Source organism: Microcaecilia unicolor, chromosome 2 (assembly GCF_901765095.1).
Source record: "Microcaecilia unicolor chromosome 2, aMicUni1.1, whole genome shotgun sequence".
In the NCBI taxonomy this organism is placed as follows: Eukaryota; Metazoa; Chordata; class Amphibia; order Gymnophiona; family Siphonopidae; genus Microcaecilia; species Microcaecilia unicolor.
In genome coordinates this window covers 325,481,156-325,499,918 of record NC_044032.1, presented here as the reverse complement: position 1 = coordinate 325,499,918, position 18,763 = coordinate 325,481,156, and the positions used below count along the sequence as shown (strand labels likewise).

At 43.6% G+C, this 18,763-nt stretch overlaps 1 protein-coding gene across 1 annotated transcript in view; it reads left to right on the top strand.

Annotated features, from left to right (window-relative positions):
- The window catches only part of DNAH6 (dynein axonemal heavy chain 6), a 2,906,060-nt gene that overhangs the window by 2,533,252 nt on the left and 354,045 nt on the right, over window positions 1–18,763 (top strand). Inside the window, exons 75-76 of the mRNA XM_030192089.1 lie at window positions 1,389–1,574; window positions 17,285–17,357. Of these exons, the coding sequence (XP_030047949.1) occupies window positions 1,389–1,574; window positions 17,285–17,357 (259 nt within the window). The remainder of the gene's footprint in view (window positions 1–1,388; window positions 1,575–17,284; window positions 17,358–18,763) is intronic.

The window sequence follows — 18,763 nt, the reverse complement described above, 5'->3', positions numbered from 1 at the left end:
CCCAAGTCCTTTCATGTGATTTTTCTGGCAGTGCAACAAAAAGCAGTGTCTTTATGTCAGATTCGTCTGGGCAAATATGTCTATGGAGACACTTGGACACTGTTTCATGAACCATTCAAATAGTGGGCTCATTTGCCCTCTAGATTCTTCTTTACCCCCCACACCCAGAGGATATGGAGTTCCCAAGCCAATAGTAGTGCAACTTTTCTTCTCTCCTGGTGCCTTAGGATATCCATGCCAATGCTGGTGCTGTTTTGCCCCTCTCTCAGTACCTTAAGGTCTCCATTCCAGTGTTGTTACTGCTTTCCTTCCTCCCTGTGAGGGAGTGACATAGCTGCGGGTGTCCCTAGGAACACTCCCTCACTAAGGTTGCAGTTTAGCCACCTTATGGCAGGTGGCACTAAATCTGTCATGTTAGAGGCTGAGTCAGAGGGGCAGGGTTCAGGCAAGGAGGTGCTTAAATTCTCTGAGCTAGAATAGTTCAGGGAGGTCCAGAGGCAAGAAGTATCCAGGAGAGAGATCCCAAGTTCAGAGATCTCCTAGAGGGAGGCTCCAAATGAAGGAACACTCCCTAAAGTGTTGGCTGAGCTGCAGTACCTGTGGGGGAGTCCCAGGGAAACAAGGAATGGCCCTAGCTCAGAGGTTTACATAAAAGGAATAGAAGACTGCAAAGGAGTGCCTTCATTTTCTGTTGATGTTATTGGTGTTGCTGACCAGGGTTGGAAAGAGCCTGTGACAGGCGAACAGACTGTATTGCTTTCATTATTTTCTACCAGTAAGGCTTCCTTTGATTTTGCACTGCAAACTGCCTGTGTCTGTGAAATCCTGTAGCCACCGCCAGTCACACTTACACTCCCTCATTGCTTTGGGATCTTTTTGCCAATGTTGGTGATGCTATTTGCCTCTTCCTGTGCCTTTTGGTTTTCATTCCATTGTTTGTGCTGCTTTGTCTCCCTTTTCCAGTAGCTTTGAGCGTTTATGACACAATTAGTACTTTTTGCCTCGCTATGATAGCCAAGTATTATTTTCTCCTATTTAAGATCTAGTTTTGAAAATTGCATACCGGTATTTAAAAATTTAGGAACAATGGTAATATTTTGAGTTTGCAAATAATGCAATAACTTTTTAAATTCAGCATCATATATTGCAGAAAGGCACAAACTAGAAAGGATACATATATAGAAATGAAAAATTTGTCAGTGGCCCATGAAAATTGACCAAAGGAAATGGCATGTGTTTTTTCTTTCTATAATGATATTACATTTATCTTTCTGATTGTCTATGAAATTCAAAAGAAAAATTCCATGGAATTGGTTTTGAAAAATTCTATATGTAAATTTTAGCTTCTAGAGCAGCATTTATCATCACACTTTTCTCTCTTGATGTAGAACTCACTGGAAACTCTTATCAAAGCTATTGCTGGATTTGTGGTGATGTCTGAAGAGATGGAGAGAATATACCAAAGTTTTCTTAACAACCAAGTTCCAGAGCTTTGGGCCAATGCAGCTTACCCTTCGCTGAAACCTTTAGCATCATGGGTAAAAGATCTAATACTGAGGATAACATTTGTAGATGTAAGTAAAGTTACAGTAAAGTTCTGAAGGATTCCCACAGCATTAAAAAGAAGAATTTGCAGATTATATTGGTTATTTCATCAGAAATATTAATAGCTTACTATGGGGTGCATTTAATAAAGAGCATCAAGCAGTTCACACATGAATTAGTGCATGCTGTTGGCACATGAGCATAGTAACTCTTACTGCACTGGCATGACAGAACACGCTAATTTGTGTATTAACTGCATGCCGGATTAGGGGGCAGAAGCTGGAAAGGTAATGGGTACAGAATGGGAATGGACTGCACATTGCAGTTAGCGTAGAAGCACGTGTGCAGTTAGTATGGATGCACATATCCCTGGATTCTATGTATGGCGACTAAAGTTGTACATTCATTGCCAATCTGCGTGAGCAAATTGATTGATTAATAAGCCAGTGTCAATAATTGGCTGCTAATCAGTTATTGGTGTTAATTGGGATTTACATGCAGATTGTTTTCTATAACGGTCCATGCATAAATCCTAGGATGCATATTTTTAGGGGCATTCCTATGAATTATGCACATTCTTATAGAATACGTCTGATCTGCATTTAATTTAGGTGCCGACATTTACATCTGCTGATGCTTTCAGCAAGCATAAATACAGGAAAGTTAAGTTAGGCGTGGCTTAGGTGTTATTCTATAAAGTGTGAATACCCTTTATAGAATATCACTCAATGCATATTGTTTTTGCGCTGATTTTTCGGTACGATTTACTGAATCTAGTCCATAATGCATCAATAAGAGAAGGTGTTAAACTGTGTCTGCACTAATTGTAAATAATCTTAACATGTGGTAAAAAGCTTTTCTGTGCAGTAACTTTTATAAAATTGCCACCAACAGTTACCACACAGCTTTTGCACTTACCACTGTGTGTTTTGTTGTTAAAGCAAAAAACATAACGCACTTTAGTAAAAGGGCCCTGTGATAACGTGGCTTGTGGCTGGCTGCGGGACCTCACAGACATAGGCAGACAAGGGGTAAGAATAAACAGAAGAATTCTTTATTACTGTGTTCCTACCATACAAAAGCCAGTTGCATCACAACTTAGTGCAGTGCTATCAGTGTTCTTGTAAAACAATAAGGAAGCAGTCTTACTAGGGCCCCATACTCAAGAGGGCCAATATTCACTGTGGGAGGTAGCCAGGCTGGATATTCAATCTCGGGCCGTTTCTGGTGACCGGCACTGAATATCCGTTTTATTTGTGGCTGGTTCCAACTTAACCAGACAAGCTGATATTCAGCACTGTCGGTTAAATTGGAACCTACCAAAGATATTCCAGGTATTCACATGGTCAAACATGGCCGCCAAACTCACACTGAAAATTGGCAGATAGCCAGTTATATCACATGATATAACCAGCTAGCCTTTAACCGCAAATTTTCAGCAGGTAATGGCCAGCCGTGTCCCACTGCAAATTCAGAGATAGCCAGCTAAGTACCATTTCACTGGCCAAGTGCCGTTCCTGACTGGTTAGATGGTTTTGAATACTGGGGGGAAAGTTACTGTTCCAATACAAACACAGTTCAACAGAGGCTTGCCTTCAGCTTGTATACACAACATCTGAGTCTTCAAGGCAATTGCAGGAACTTCCTACCTTGATTGTCTTTTCCACATAGACTCTAGAGATGTAAGCTTGAGGGCTACTCTACTTCCCTAAGCCTCCCCTCAGGAACTATAGCCCAGAGAACTCCAGGAGCTTCTGCCCAGGGAAGGTGTAGGACAGCTGTTGTAATTGGTGAGTCAATCATTACACATGCAGATAGCTGGGAGCCTGGTGCGAAGGTGGTGGACCTCATGCATCATCTAGATAGGATTTTCGACAGAGGTAAATGTGGGTACCAATGACATAAGAAAATGTGGGAGGGAGATACTAGAAGCCAAAAATAGGGTCTTAGATAGAAAGCTGAAATCCAGATCCTCAAGGGTAGCATTTTCAGAATTGCTCCCCTTTCCACGCACAGGACCCAAGAGGCAGGTAGAGCTCTGAAGACTCAGTTCATGGTTCAGATGATGGTGCAGGGATGAGGGATTTAGATATGTTAGGAACTGAGAAACATTCTGGGAAAGAGGGGGCCTGTTCCAAAAGGATGGACTCCACCTTAACTGGGATGGAGATAGAGCAGCTTTTAAACTAAAATGGGGGGGAAAACCGACAGTCACCCAGGAGCACATGGTTCGGTGTGGAGTATCCTTGAAGGATACTATTGAAACAGGGTCTTTAGGGAATCCTGATAGAAAGGTTTCAATAATGGTGAAAGAAAGCTAGGAGTGTTTATTAGGAGAACAGAGTAAAGGATGCAAATTATCCTTGTTAACTTCAAAGCAACTTGTAGATGCAAAGAAAAAACAGTTTGAAGTGTCTATATACAAATGCTAGAAGCCTAAAAAATAAGATGGAAGAGTTGGAGTATATAGCACTAAAATATAGATATAATAGGCATCTCAGAGACCTGCTGGAAGGAGGGCAATCAATGGGACACGGTGTTATCAGGGTGCAAATTTAGAGTGGATCAAATTGGAGGGGGGGGGGGTTGCGATAACTGTTAAAAAGGGAATTGATTCAAACATTATACATGAAACATAGCAGCGTAGAATTCTTGTGGATAGAAATTCAATGTGTGAAGGGAAGGAGTATATTGGTAGGGCTGTATTACATCCACCAAGACAGAACGAACAGATGGATGAAGAAATGTTTACAGAAATTAGGAAAGGTGGCAAATTGGGCAACATTATAATAATGCTTGATTTCAATTACCCCAATATTGACCCCAATGTTACATCAGGGATCACCAGGGTGGTAAAATTCCTAGATGCAATAAATGACTGCTTCTTGGAGCAACTGGTCCAACAACCAACAAGAGGGGAATCTATTTTAGATCAGGTCTGGAATTCAGGGCATGGTATGAGAGGTAACAGTGTTGGATCCACTGGGAAACAGTGATCATAACATAATCAAATTTGATATCTGGAGTGAAGTCACTAAGGAAATCTACCGTAGCAGCATTTAGTTTTCGAAAGGGCGACTATGACAAAATGAGGAAAATGGTTAAAAATTAGCTAAAAGGATCGGCCGCAAAGGATAGGACTTTAAATCAGGCATGAACATTGTTTAAGCCCAGACCAGATGTATTCCATGTATTATTAACAAAGGTGGAAAGAAGAGCAAACAACTGCAAAAGAATGGAAAAAAAGGATCCAAATGAAGAAAACAAGAAGCAACATAAGCACTTTCAAGCTAGATGCAAAGCATTGATAAAGAAGGCTAAAAGAGAATATTGTAACCAAGACCCTCTAAGTGCAGCCAAGGATAGAACAATCTCCTCCAGCCACAGGCTCCTGGTACAGTCAAGAAATAAATGTCCACCCGCAACTTCAATCTTAAAGATTTTTTCCATGCAGGTTTCTAGTAGACCTGATACACAGTTCCAACAGCAGCATTCACCTTCAATTTTAAGCACATATAAGCCACCTCAAAGGGTGTGGCAAATAGTCCCCTTTAAGCAGTAGGCTATCAGCACATATCAGGGTTCAATACAGGCTCACAGTCAGCTCCAGTCTTGGCTCTTTATCCAGTGCACAATAAGCAGTAGTTCAATTCCAAATAGAAGCAGTTCATTCCAGTGGCGTAGCCAGACAGCCAATTTTGGGTGGGCCTGAGCACAATGTGGGTGGGCACAAAATTTTCTCTCTCCCCCCCCCCCCTCCCAGCCAAGCATCTGTTCCCTCTTTCTACCCTCCTCGCCCTCATAGCCTATTTCCCTATACCTTTTACCTCCCACCACCAGCATCTTCCTGTTCCCTCTCTCTTCCCCCATTGTCCAGCATTTTCCCTTTCTCTTCCCTACCATCCATTGTCTATCTTCTCTTCCTGGATCCATCTTCCCTCTTTCTCCCCTCCCCCGCTTGTGCATCTCTCCTTTCCTCTCCTCTTCTCCACCTTCTTCATGTCCAACGTTTCTCCCGCTCCCTGCCTTGAGCCCCTGGTTTAACATCTCTCCCCCTCCCACCATCTCTCCATCCTTCCTTTCTCTCACCTCAATGCCATGTTCAACATTTCCCCTCTCATCTCTCCCTCCCTTCCACTTTCATGTCCAACACGTTTTTTTCTCTCATGCCCTTTCCCTCCCTCTCCCCATCCCACCCATATCCAACCATTCTCCCTCTCTTTTCCCTTGCAGCATCTCTCCGTCCCTCCCCCTATCTGTCTCACTCCCTCATCCCAACAGTGCTCCTGTCTCTCCCTGACCCCCCCCCCCACCAGCACACACACACACACAACAAACCTACCACCCGCCAGCATGCTGCAGGTTTTTTTCCCCTCCCTTTCCCCAGACACCACTCACTGACATGCATGCTGCAGGCCTTCTTTCCCTCGGGCCCTCCCTCCCCTTCGGGCAGCGCCGCAGTCTACCTGTTCAGGAAAGCTGCATGGCACCGGGTCGTCCTGCCGCTACGCTGCTGCCCTCCGCTCCAGTCATCATCTTTCTGGCACAAAGTTGTTACTTGTTCTTCTGCTGCTTATCTGCAGCGGATCCGCGCGCTGGCAGGGCTGTATGCTGCTGCGACTGCTTCCTCTGCGCTGGCCCCACCTTCCGCCTCTTCAAGAAGGCAGGGCCAGCGCAGAGGAAGCAGTCGCAGCAGCATACAGCCCTGGCAGCGCGCGGATCCGCTGCAGATAAGCAGCAGAAGAACTCTGTGCCAGAATGATGATGACTGGAGCGGAGGGCAGCAGCGTAGCGGCAGGACGACCCGGTGCCGTGCAGCTTTCCTGTTCAGGTAGACTGCGGCGCTGCCCGAAGGGGAGGGAGGGCCCGAGGGAAAGAAGGCCTGCAGCATGCACCGTTGCTGGGTGGGCCTGAGGCCAAAGTGGGTGGGCCCCGGCCCACCCAGGCCCACCCGTGGCTACGCCCCTGGTTCATTCAATTCATCATCACAGTTAAATCACAAAGCAGCAGTTTCTATCTTCTACTCTCTTTACCTTCAGGAGAGTTCAATACTTTAGGGACTCCTCATACCCAAGGGATTTCATCCTGCATCAGCTTCACTGGTAAACTCAATACTTTAGGGACCTCCCTCTCTCTCTCTCTCTCTCTCTGCTTCTCTCTCCAGGGATTCCTTCCCACCTGCCTAATCAATCCCTGGCTTCTGCTACCACAACCAATCATTCTCCTTCCATTAGATTCCCCCACACCCATACCAGCTGAGTTAAGCATTAGACTAATGATGAGCTCCTGCACACAGGGTTTCCTAACTCTCTTTCCCCCTAGTGGCAGCCCATCTACACGTCCTGCCAGCTTACATCCATGCCTTCCCCCATTGCAGCTAGGAGTCCAGTCCAAGTTCCTCATCTCACCCCCTGGCTCCTTGCCTGCAATGCCTTCTGGGACTTGTATTTCAAACTGACACTGCCTTAACCCAACTATCCTGGATTCGACTATCACAATATGAAGAAAATCTTGTCGAAGAGACTAAAACTCATAGTAGCCCCTTTTTCAAGTACATTAGAAAGCCTGTGAGAGAATCTGCGAGACCTTTAGAACATGAAAGAGCAAAGGGGGCACGCAGAGAGAACAAGGCCATAGCAGAGAGATTGAATTAATTCTTTGCTTTGGTCTTTATGGAAGAAGATGTAAGAGATCTACCTGTCAAACCAGAAAAAAGGATGGAAGGAGCCAACCATCACAAGCCAGGATGTCACAAAATGGCTCACTTTATTTTTAAAAAGTCTACAAAGAACAATGTCCAATGAAACTGTACAATATCCAATAAAATACATAAAAAGTAGTGTAAAATGGGTACTCCTAAATATAAGTTCATAAGTATTGCCACACTGGGACAGACCAACGGTCTATTAAGCCTAGTGTCGGGTTCTCGAGGCAGAAACGGAATTCGTGAGCCCTTGGACCGCTGCTGAGGAGCGGCAGAGGCAGGCAAGACCACCTTGGAACTGGATACAAGGAAGAGCAGGACAGGAACTCTGGACTGGAGTAGTAACTGAGGCAGGCAACTAGGGCAGAACAGGAACAGCTTCACCTGCGCTTTACCACCGTTCCTCAGGAGTTGAGCTCCCAAGTGCAGGTGGCCGGCAGGACAAAGCAGGAACTGAAGATCCAGAGGACCCACCCTGGGTCTGGGATACACGAGGGAAGCTTCATCGCATGCCCCCTAGTCATAGTATTTTTGGAAAGAGTAAACAAACGATTCATGTCTATTCGTTCTACTCCACTCATTATTTTATAGACCTCTATCATATCTCCCCTCAGCCGTCTTTTCTCCAAGCTGAAGAGCCCTAGACGCGTCAGCCTGTACTCATAGGGAAGTCATCCCATCATTTTTGTCGCCCTTCTCTGTACCTTTTCTAGTTCCACTATATCTTTTTTTTAGATGCGGTGACCAGAATTGAACACAGTATTCGAGGTGCGGTCGCACCATGGACCGATACAAAGACATTATAACGTCCTCACTTTTGTTTTACATTCCTTTCCTAATAATACTAACATTCTATTTGCTTTCTTAGCCGTGACAGCACACTGAGCAGAGGGTTTTGACATATCATCAATGACGCCGAGAGTTCTTTCTTGGTCGGTGACTTTTAATGTGGAACCTTGCTTTACGTAGCTATAGTTCAGGTTCCTCTTTCCCACATGCATCACTTTGCACTTGCTCACATTAAACGTCATCTGTGTAGGTTCAATCCAAGCAAGCAAGTCTGGCAGCCCGGGAGATCCGGACCGGACTGAAATCTGGAACGGGTGACGGTCCACAGCAGCCACCGGTTCTGGCCACCAGAGGGTGAGGTGAGCACACAGCACCCGTGGTTTCCTGGTGATTGTTGCAGCTGAGCTCCAGGTGCTGCTGGGCTTATTAGCCATTCTGAAACCTTGCTGCTTTGCCTTTGCATTGCGTCTAAGGCCCTGGTATGTTGGTGCTTTTGCACTTCAGCCTGAGTTAGTTTCCTTGCTCTAGTTCTTGCCTGAAGTCTTGCCTGTTCTAGTTAGTCTATGTTTAGTTTAGGGTATTGCTTGTTTCCCAGTCTTGTCTTGTTTGTATGTCTTTGTCTAGTTCTGGGTTTATTTGTGTTTGTTCCCTGCTTCAGTGGCTGCTTGCAGCTTTCAGTTCAGTCTCCTGTCTAGCTGTGTTTGTTCCCTGTTTCAGTGGCTGCTCGCAGCTTTCAGTCCTGTCCTTTAGCCTATCCTTTCCCTGCCTCGCTGTCCCTGTGCTGCCTAGCTGTTATCCAGTCCTGCCCTGTCCAGTAAGTCCTGCCGGCCACCTGAAGCCTGGAGCTCAACTCTTGGTGAAAAGTGGCCAGGTGCAGGTGAAGCCTAACTGTTTGTCAGAGATCTGCCCTGTCTCTAGTGTGGAGTGGTTTTGCCTGCCACTGCCGCTCCTCGGCAGTGGCCCAAGGGCTCACAAACCCAGTGTCTAGCTTTGTAAACGTGACAGATGGGAATGGGAATAAAAAGCTGAATATTAATACTAATTGCAGCATGATCTGAGATTGTGATCGAATCAATAGTGGTGCTTGTGATATTATCTAAAAGATTATTGGAGATCAAAAAATAATCAATTCTAGAGTGACTGTGGTGTGAAGCTTAATTGTCTCCATTGATCCACTGAATGGAAATGATCTATAATGGAAAGCAAAGTAGAATGTGCTTTAGGGGTTTATGTTGCCCTCAATTGCTTATCTAACTATGGGTCCAAAGGCAAATTGAAGTCTCCTGCAAAGCTAATTGGCAGGGGATCACTTTCCAACAGGTGGTGTGATAAAGTGGTAAAAAAGGAGGGATCATCTTTATTGGGAGCATATACATTTAGTAATAATAAATCAACACCAAAAAGTTTCACTTTCAAAAGAAACCATCTGCCTTCATTATCTGTGATCTTATGCTTCACGTCTATATTCAAAAAGTGGCCAATTTAAGAAAAAAATATTTGGATACCCTCTAATTATAATCTAGATTCTTCTCAGGTATCTAACTAGAATAGATTTGGGTATCCAACTAAAGTGAATTTATACCAATCGTCTTGCTCAAAACAATAAAGATTAGATCATCATTCAAACAAACTTATCATTCAAAAAAACTTATGGACAACGGACATCACTGAGGTCATTATAATTGAAAATGAAAATTGTTTAAATGATGATCTAATCTTTATTGTTTTGAGTAGACGATCGGTATAAATTCACTTCTATATTGACGTTTCTATGAAATAGTATGGCTACCCCTCCCCTTTTTTCCCTAGAGCAGTGGAAAGAGGATTCAGAATTCTATAAAGGGTCAATTAAATTCAATTTCAAATTCTGCAAGTGAGTCTCCTGTAAAAAAAACAAACAAAGTCTGAACCTGTGATTTTCTAAGAGCAAGTGTGATTTGCTTCTGAGGCTCTACTTCTATCAGAACTGCTGAACTCTCACTCGCACTGTGAGCCTGTATTCCCATCAGAACTGCTGAGCTCCCACTCTCACTGTAAACCTACACTTACCTTAGAACTGTTAAGCTCCTACTTTTTCAGCAGTCTACACTCTTATTAGAGCTGCTGAGCTCCAACCTTTATTGTTGAACATGGCCAAGACAGAGCTTATTGTCTTTCCACCCAAACCCACTTCTCCTCTCCCTCCACTTTCTATCTCAGTCGATGGCACTCTCATCCTCCCCGTCTCATATGCCCGCAACCTCGGTGTCATCTTCGACTCCTCCCTCTCCTTCTCTGCGCATATCCAGCAGATAGCCAAGACCTGTCGCTTCTTTCTCTATAACATCAGCAAAATTTGCGCTTTCCTCTCTGAGCACACCACCCGAACTCTCGTCCACTCTCTCATTACCTCTCGCCTTGACTACTGCAACCTACTCCTCACTGGCCTCCCACTTTGCTACCTATCCCCCCTTCAGTCCATTCAGAACTCTGCTGCACGTCTTATCTTCCGCCTGGACCGATATACTCACATCACCCCTCTCCTCAAATCACTTCACTGGCTTCCGATCAGGTACCGCATACAGTTCAAGCTTCTCCTACTAACCTACAAATGCACTCAATCTGCAGCCCCTCCTTACCTCTCTAGCCTCATCTCCCCTTACGTTCCTACCCGTAACCTCCGCTCTCAAGACAAATCCCTCTTTTCAGTACCCTTCTCCACCACCGCCAACTCCAGGCTCTGCCCTTTCTGCCTCGCCTCACCCCATGCTTGGAATAAACTCCCTGAGCCCATACGCCAAGCCCCCCTCCCTGCCCATCTTCAAATCCTTGCTCAAAGCCTACCTCGTCAGTGTCGCCTTCGGCACCTAACCATTGTACCTCTATTCAGGAAATCTAGTCTGCCCCAATTTGATTGTCTGCACATTTTGTCCATTAGATTGTAAGCTCCTTTGAGCAGGGACTGTCCTTCTTTGTTAAACTGTACAGTGCTGCGTAACCCTAGTAGCGCTTTAGAAATGTGAAGTAGTATTGTAGCCTGCTCTTGGGGAAGGCTTTCCTCAGCCATCATCTTTCACAACATAATTTCAAACCAGGCAGACGGTTGGTGATACCAGAAAGCACCTCCCACAATAGGCAGCTTGCTTCTGAGGCTCTACTTCTGTCAGAACTGCTGAACTCTCACTGTGAGCCTGTATTCCCATCAGAACTGCTGAGCTCCCACTCTCACTGTAAGCCTGACTTATAGGTGTCCAAGACTTCATTCCTGAGCATCTGACTGTGAGTAACCTATATATCCTAAATTGACACCAAAATGAACACAATCAAAATACTTCTGGTTATCTACTCCCTTTCACTGATCCTCCTAGCACTATCCATCCCACTCATAGAACATTACTTCATACCCACCCTACAAAATCACCAAAGACTGATCAAACATTCCACACTCCACCAAACTCCACTAAAGGAAATCTACCTAAACATGGACATCACCAACAAAACGAGAGGAAAGATCACAACAAACACACATCACCCAAGGAACGACAACTAACAAAAATTCACATAACACCAAACCTAGAAGTCCCATACCAAAACATCCAGGTAGGCTACATCAATGCTAGATCCGTAATCAACAAAACAACAACAATATCAGATTGGATCACCTCAGAAAACCTCGATCTCATCTTTATCAATGAAACATGAATTCACAACCAAAACGACCCCATAATCCTTGAACTGTGCCCGCCAGCTTACAAAATCACCCACCGAACCAGATCGGAAAAGAGAGGTGGAGGCATAGCACTAATATACCGAGAAAAATTCACCACCGAAACCACAGCCACCTCCATAACACCCCAACTAGAAATTGCCTCATTTAGAATCCATAACAACTCCCTAACCGATCACCTGAATTGCGTATTATTCTACAGACCACCCGGCAACTGGAAGGAAAGTCAGCCCACCTTTATCAAACAACTGTGTAAATAAAAACAACATACTGCTACTAGGCGACAATAACCTTCACCTAGAAGACCCCAACTCCACAAACGCACTTGAATGTAAAGACTTCCTACAGTCCTGGGATTTTAAATGGCCCCACATACAAACTACCCATATCAAAGGACATACATTGGACCTCCTAGCACATAAACTACCTACAGACAATAATCTATTAATAACAGACATCAAATGGACAGCAATACCTTGAACTGACCATTACAAACTGAACCTAACTCTAAACTGGCGGAAGAAGGGCTCAAACAGTACACCAGAACGTACTACTTACACTACAAGAGGGCAAATCGATCCACAAATATTCTGGCAACAAATATACGACAACGAATGGACAACACGCACTGATTCCATACTTTATCTCAACCACTGGGATGGCAGATGCACCAGCGTACTAAACAAAATAGCACCCTTAAAAACAAAAATATCAAAAAGACAAAACACTATACCTTGGTTCAATGACGAACTAAAAAAAAACTCAAAACATAATCTAGAAAACTTGAACGAGTATGGAGAAAGACAAAAGATGAACACACACTCAACGGATGGAAACAAATACATAGAAAATACAAATACGCAATAAAACAAACCAAAAGGTCCTACTACAAAACCAAATTAGGACCGGACTACAAAGATATGAAGAAACTATTTCAACTCGTAAATAAGTTACTAGGCACCACCCCTATCACCACAACCAACACAGACATCCCACCCGTAGACAAACTTGCTAACTACTTTAACGAAAAAAATAATAAAACTTCCTCATCACAATACCGACATTGAAATCTTATTCAACGATTTGGACCCATCCTCTGAAGGATACCCAGCTGACCGCATTTGGACAACATTTAATCTCCTCAGCACCGAATCAGTTACACAAGTGACTCACAGGTTCACCAAGACCCACTGCAAACTGGATACATGTCCCAGTCATCTACTCAAGTCTGCCCCAGACCGCTTCATAGCAGACCTTACATCCCATCTAAACTTCATGTTACAACAAGGTCTCTTCCCTGAGGAACATGGCAACATCCTACTCACCCCAATACCAAAAGACGCCAAGAAAAGCACAAACGATATCACCAATTACCGCCCAGTTGCGTCTATCCCATTAGGAGTAAAAATGATGGAGAGCTTCGTGACTAAACAGCTTACAGAATACCTGGACAAGTTCTCAATACTACATAATTCACAATCAGGATTCTGATCCCACCATATTGTGCAGTTTGGAAGTCGACATCGTTGCACATGTGATAATGGTTTAATTTTGTAAGTAGAACACAGTTTAGTTTACCTATTCTTTCAAGTTGATCCCTTCCTGGAGACAGCTCTTCTGCTACACTGCCATCTTCATCAAGGTTCTGTAGCTCCCCCGCTCCCGTAAATACATTTACATGTGAGATTATCCCAATAAACTTGTGCAAAAAAAATTCCAAACTTATAAAAATAGTTATTGTTGCAAATACTAATTAACCTGAACACATAAATCATCCCACTGGCACCCAATGTAATTCAGCCTCAGGTATAGCACTAACAAAGGCACTTAACTTTGTAATATAATAAAAAATCTCTTGCAGTTTAAAATTATTCAAAATAATTGTTATAACATATTATCAATGTAAACCCAATTTGGTAGAAACCATCAAGGAAAACTACCTTCTAGTGGCTAAAAAAAACCAACAAAAAACCACCACAGAAAGAATTCCCTTCAAATTCAAGTGCAATACTACCCTCTAGTGGTCTTACATATAATGCCAGAAAACATAAATATATATATCAAAAAGTAATAACTTCCTTTACCTTACTGTTTAGCCACGCCGGCTGACGTTTGGTCTTTTTTCCTCTTTTTTTAATACGCGGAATGTATTTGTCCTGTACTTCTAGGATAGTGTTTTTTAATAGCATCCACGCCTTATTCAAGTTTTTTACCCTTTCAGCCGCTCCTTTCAGTCTTTTTTTCACCGTTCTCATTTTATTGTAGTCTCCTTTTCTAAAGGTTCATCAAGCCCAACATCCTGTTTCCAACAGAGGGCAATCCAGGTCACAAATACCTGGCAAGATCTGAAACAAAATTTCAATATATTTTCTGTTGCTTATCCCAGAAATAAGCAGTGGATTTTCCCCAAGTCATTTTAATAATGGTCTATGGACTTTTCCTTTAGGAAGCTGTCCAAACCTTTTTTAAACCCAGCTAAGCTAACTGCCTTTTCCACATTCTCTGGCAACCAATTCCAGAGTTTAATTACACCTTGAGTGAAGAAACATTTTCTCCGATTCGTTTTAAATTTACTACATTGTAGCTTCATTGCATGCCCCCTAGTCGTAGTATTTTTGGAAAGAGTAAAGAAACGATTCATGTCTACCTGTTCCACTCCACTCATTATTTTATAGACCTCTATCATATCTCCCCTCAGCTGTCTTTTCTCCAAGCAGAAGAGCCGTGGAGGGGCATAATTGAACGCAAACGCCTATCTCCATGGGCGTTTATCTCCGAGAACGGGTCCGTGAAGGGGCGGGCCGAACCGTATTTTCGAAAAAATGGACATTTTTGAGCTGGGCGTTTGTTTTTTTTAGCGATAATGGAAACTAAAAACGCCCAGCTCAAATACGTCCTAATCCGAGCCATTTGGTCGTGGGAGGGGCCAGGATTGGTAGTACACTGGCCCCCCTGATATGCCAGGACACCAACTGGGCACCCTAGGTCAGTGCGGTGGACTTCAGAAAAAGCTCCCACATGCATAGCTCCCTTACCTGGGTGGTGAGCTCCCAACCCCCCTCCCCCAAAACCTACTACCCACAAATGTACAACACTACCATAGCTCTTAGGGGTGAAGAGGGCACCTACATGTGGGTACAGTGGGTTTTGGAGGCCTCCCATTTACCAGCACAAGTGTTGCATGTGGGGGGGATGGGCCTGGGCCCACCTGCCTGAAGTGCACTGCAGTACCCACTAAAAGTGCTCCAGGGACCTGCATACACGCAGGCCTCTAGGACTTGTTGCTGCTGTATAACATTGGCACACCAGTTGACACCTGAAGACTAATCTCTCCGAAAACGTCCTTTATTGGAATAACTGCGTTTACTCACAGTTAACTGCAGATCAGAGGTTGTGTCCCACTGGCAGTGAGTCTCCCTTGTACTGAGATTAGCAGTAGGTCAGAGCTGGCAGAATGCTGTACAATGCCCTCTTTCAGCCACATTCAATGTAAGAACTAAGTTGTCTAACGTGGCTAACACAGGAAAGGGAACTAAAACTGGCTTACAAAAATGGCCACTACCGCATGGACTACAACAGGAAACACAACAGGGCACACTCTGACCCAGTAGGCAGGGGGAAAAGCACCATGGGAGAAGAGCCTACCAACTACCAACATCGTGAGACTGTAACACAAGCTAATGAAATCACGGAGCCCAATTCCCTACACCCACCACAATGCAATGCTGATATGACCCTGTAGTGCACCCGAGAGCCACATCTGACCCCAGGGAAAGGCTGTGAGAGGATCGAACACATTCTGCTGTCATGGAGGTGGGTATGGCATTTGAGGCTGGCATACAGGCTGGGAAAAAAGTTTTTAAAGTGGGTTTTATTTTGGTGGGAGGGGGTTAGTGACCACTGGGGGAGTCCGTGGACGTCATCCCCGATTCCCTCCAGTGGTCATTTGGGCAGTTGGGACAATTTTTGGGACTTGTTCGTGAAAAAAAGGGTCCAAAAAAAGTGACCCAAAATCGCGGTAAAAATGCCTTTTTTTTCGATTATCAGCTACAGACGCCCATCTCTCCTCGGCTGATAACCACGCCCCAGTCCCACCTCCGATACGCCTCAGACACGCCCCTTCTACTTTATTCGTTTCCGCGACGGAGTGCAGTTGGAAACACCCAAAATCGGCTTTCGATTATACCGATTTGGGCGCCTTTGCGAGAAAAACGCCCATCTCCCGATTTGGGTCGAAATATAGGCGTTTTTCTCTTTTGATTATAAGCTGGCTAGCCGCTTCAGCCTTTCCTCATAGGGAAGTCGTCCCACCCCCCTTATTTGTCACCCTTCTCTGTACCTTTTCTAATTCCACTATATCTTTTTTGAGATGCGGTGACCAGAATTGAACACAATGTTCCAGGTGTGGTCGCACCATGGACCAATACAAAGGCATTATAACGTCCTCGTTTTTGTTTTCCATTCCTTTCCTAATAATACCTAACTTTCTATTTGCTTTCTTTGCCGACGCAGCACACTGAGTCGAGATCCCTTTCTTGGTCGGTGACTCGTCACGTGGAACTCATAGTTCTCATTTACCATGCAGTATGGTACTGAGCTCCTTTTGTAGTGCATTGGGGTCCCAGTCCAACAGCCACCTCCCTTCAGACAGGACTTTCACACACCATAACTTTGCGTTCCTGTCCTCCACCCCTGCTTTGATTGTAACCACAGAAAGGCAATATATCAAGTCCCATCCCCTAAATATCAAAGTCTTACACAATGTTCCTGTACCCCGCTCTCTGCATTACACAAGCAATTCAAATCTCTGCATTCCTGGCAATATAGGTAAGTACCTGGTCTCCGGTTCAACTTCCTAGCCAGCCATCTGTATCTGGGTTGTCAGTGAGGCAGGTCTCCCTTTAATGGTCTCTACAGGATAACGCCAGCCCCTTCAATATTAGAGCGCCTTCTGGTGGCCTCTTCCTGGCTAAGCGTGTCCCTTCAGCCTCCGAGTGCCCTCTAGCAGCCTCACTATGACGAAGCACTGTCTATATTCACCAAAAGGCTCAGAAGTAATCTAAGGAAATACTTTTTCACAGAAAGGGTGGTGGACATTTGGAATAGCCTACTGGTGGAGGTGGTAGAAACTAGGAATGTATCTGAATTTAAGAAAGCGTGGGACAGGCACGTGGGATCTTATAGGGAAAGGAGGAAATTGTGGTTGCTGAGGATGGGTTGACTGGATGGGCCGTGTGGCCCTTATCTGCTATCATGCTTCTATGTTTCTGTTAAATATTGGGCATCAGGACCACTTGGGTGCTGGGGCACTGCATCCGTGTCACAAACAGCTCTCCCTTATCATTCTGATGAAAGAGATATAGATTTTCTCTTTTATGAGCAGAAACAAATTCAATCTGTCTTCTTTTGGAGAACATATTTATCTATGCATTACATATTTCTGACCCTTTATCATTTTATAACTTCTCTAGGGGCATTGATTTTGATATCTCAATAAAAATGTAAATAAAATATGCTTATGTTGTTAATTATCTTTCTAGGCATGGATAAGACGAGGTCAGCCTAAGTCATTTTGGATATCTGGATTCTTTTTCCCTCAAGGATTTCTTACAGGTAAAACTTTTAAATTAATTTCATATCCTTGAAAATATGATTCATGACTTGCTTTATAATTACTTGAGCTCCTACGTTACTTTTAAAGTGCTTTCATTTGCTGAGATGCTTGCTCACCTTAAAGCATCACTGGATCTGATTCATTGAAGATCACATAAAAATGTTTTTAATCTGTTTCTTAAAACTGCATTTTAACAAGTTGTTCACTTAGGGACCCATGTTTAATGAATTAACTGGGCTAAAATTAGGTTTTTTCAAGGAAAATGTATTCTTTTAAAATCTGGCTTCCTTAAAGGGCTAAATTTTTATAGTGTACTGGATCAGGCTTTCAAATACGACAAAGCCCATTCAGTTCCTATGGGCTTCATTGCATTTGCCATTCTGGAATTGCATATCCCTCATCAGTTACATGGTCATCTGCTCCAGCTGTGTGAATCATCTTATCCCTCCACAGTTGTAGAGGAGTCTGTTCAATGTACTTTAAGAGCACGTATTTATTCCACAGTAGCAATGCCATTTTCCCTAGTTTCTATACCAGACCAGTCCAGAACATATGGGTTATGTCTATTGACCCAGCAGATGGAGATAAAGAAACAGAGAAATACCTGCAAATCACATAGAATTACTTTGTCTCCAGTAGATGATATAGAGGTCCATTTTCAAAGCAGACTTATAAATTTACATATGTTACTATGGGTCTCATTTTCAAAAGAGGAAAACATCTAAAAAGTGGCATAAAACAGCATATGGATGTTTTTCTCCCAAAAATGTCCAAATTGGTATTTTCAAAACCATATTTTACACATTTTTCTATGAAGTCTGTCAAAAGTGCATTCAAATCACAAGGAGGCGAGTTGGAGGTGTTTTGAAGGTGGGATTGGAGCATGCCTAGCACTTTACAGCCATAATGGAACAAAACAAAAACGTCCAGATGTTTTGGTCTAGACCTGTTTTCAGAACGAATAAGGCACAAAAATGTGCCCTAAATGACCAGATGACTACTGGAGGTAATAGACCAATCGATATACAGTGGTCCATCTAGTCCAGTATCCTGCTTCCAGCAATGGCCAATCTATGTCACAAGTACCTGGCAGAAACCCAATTAGTAGCAACATTCCATACTACCAATCCCGGAGCAAGCAGTGGCTTCCCTCATGTCCATTCCAATAGCAGTTTCCTCCAGGAACTTGTCCAAACTTTTTTTTTTAATTTCTTTATTTATGAATTTTTGTTTACATCCAATAATATAAACATGAAATATCAGCAATCAAATAAAGGCAATTAAAAATACTATAACCTAACCAAGTTAAATTATGAAGGAAAAAAGGATTTACATTTGTCCCCAATAAGTAGATCAAGATACTAGGAAATTTAAATCTGTATAATAAATCAAAAATTAGAACGGG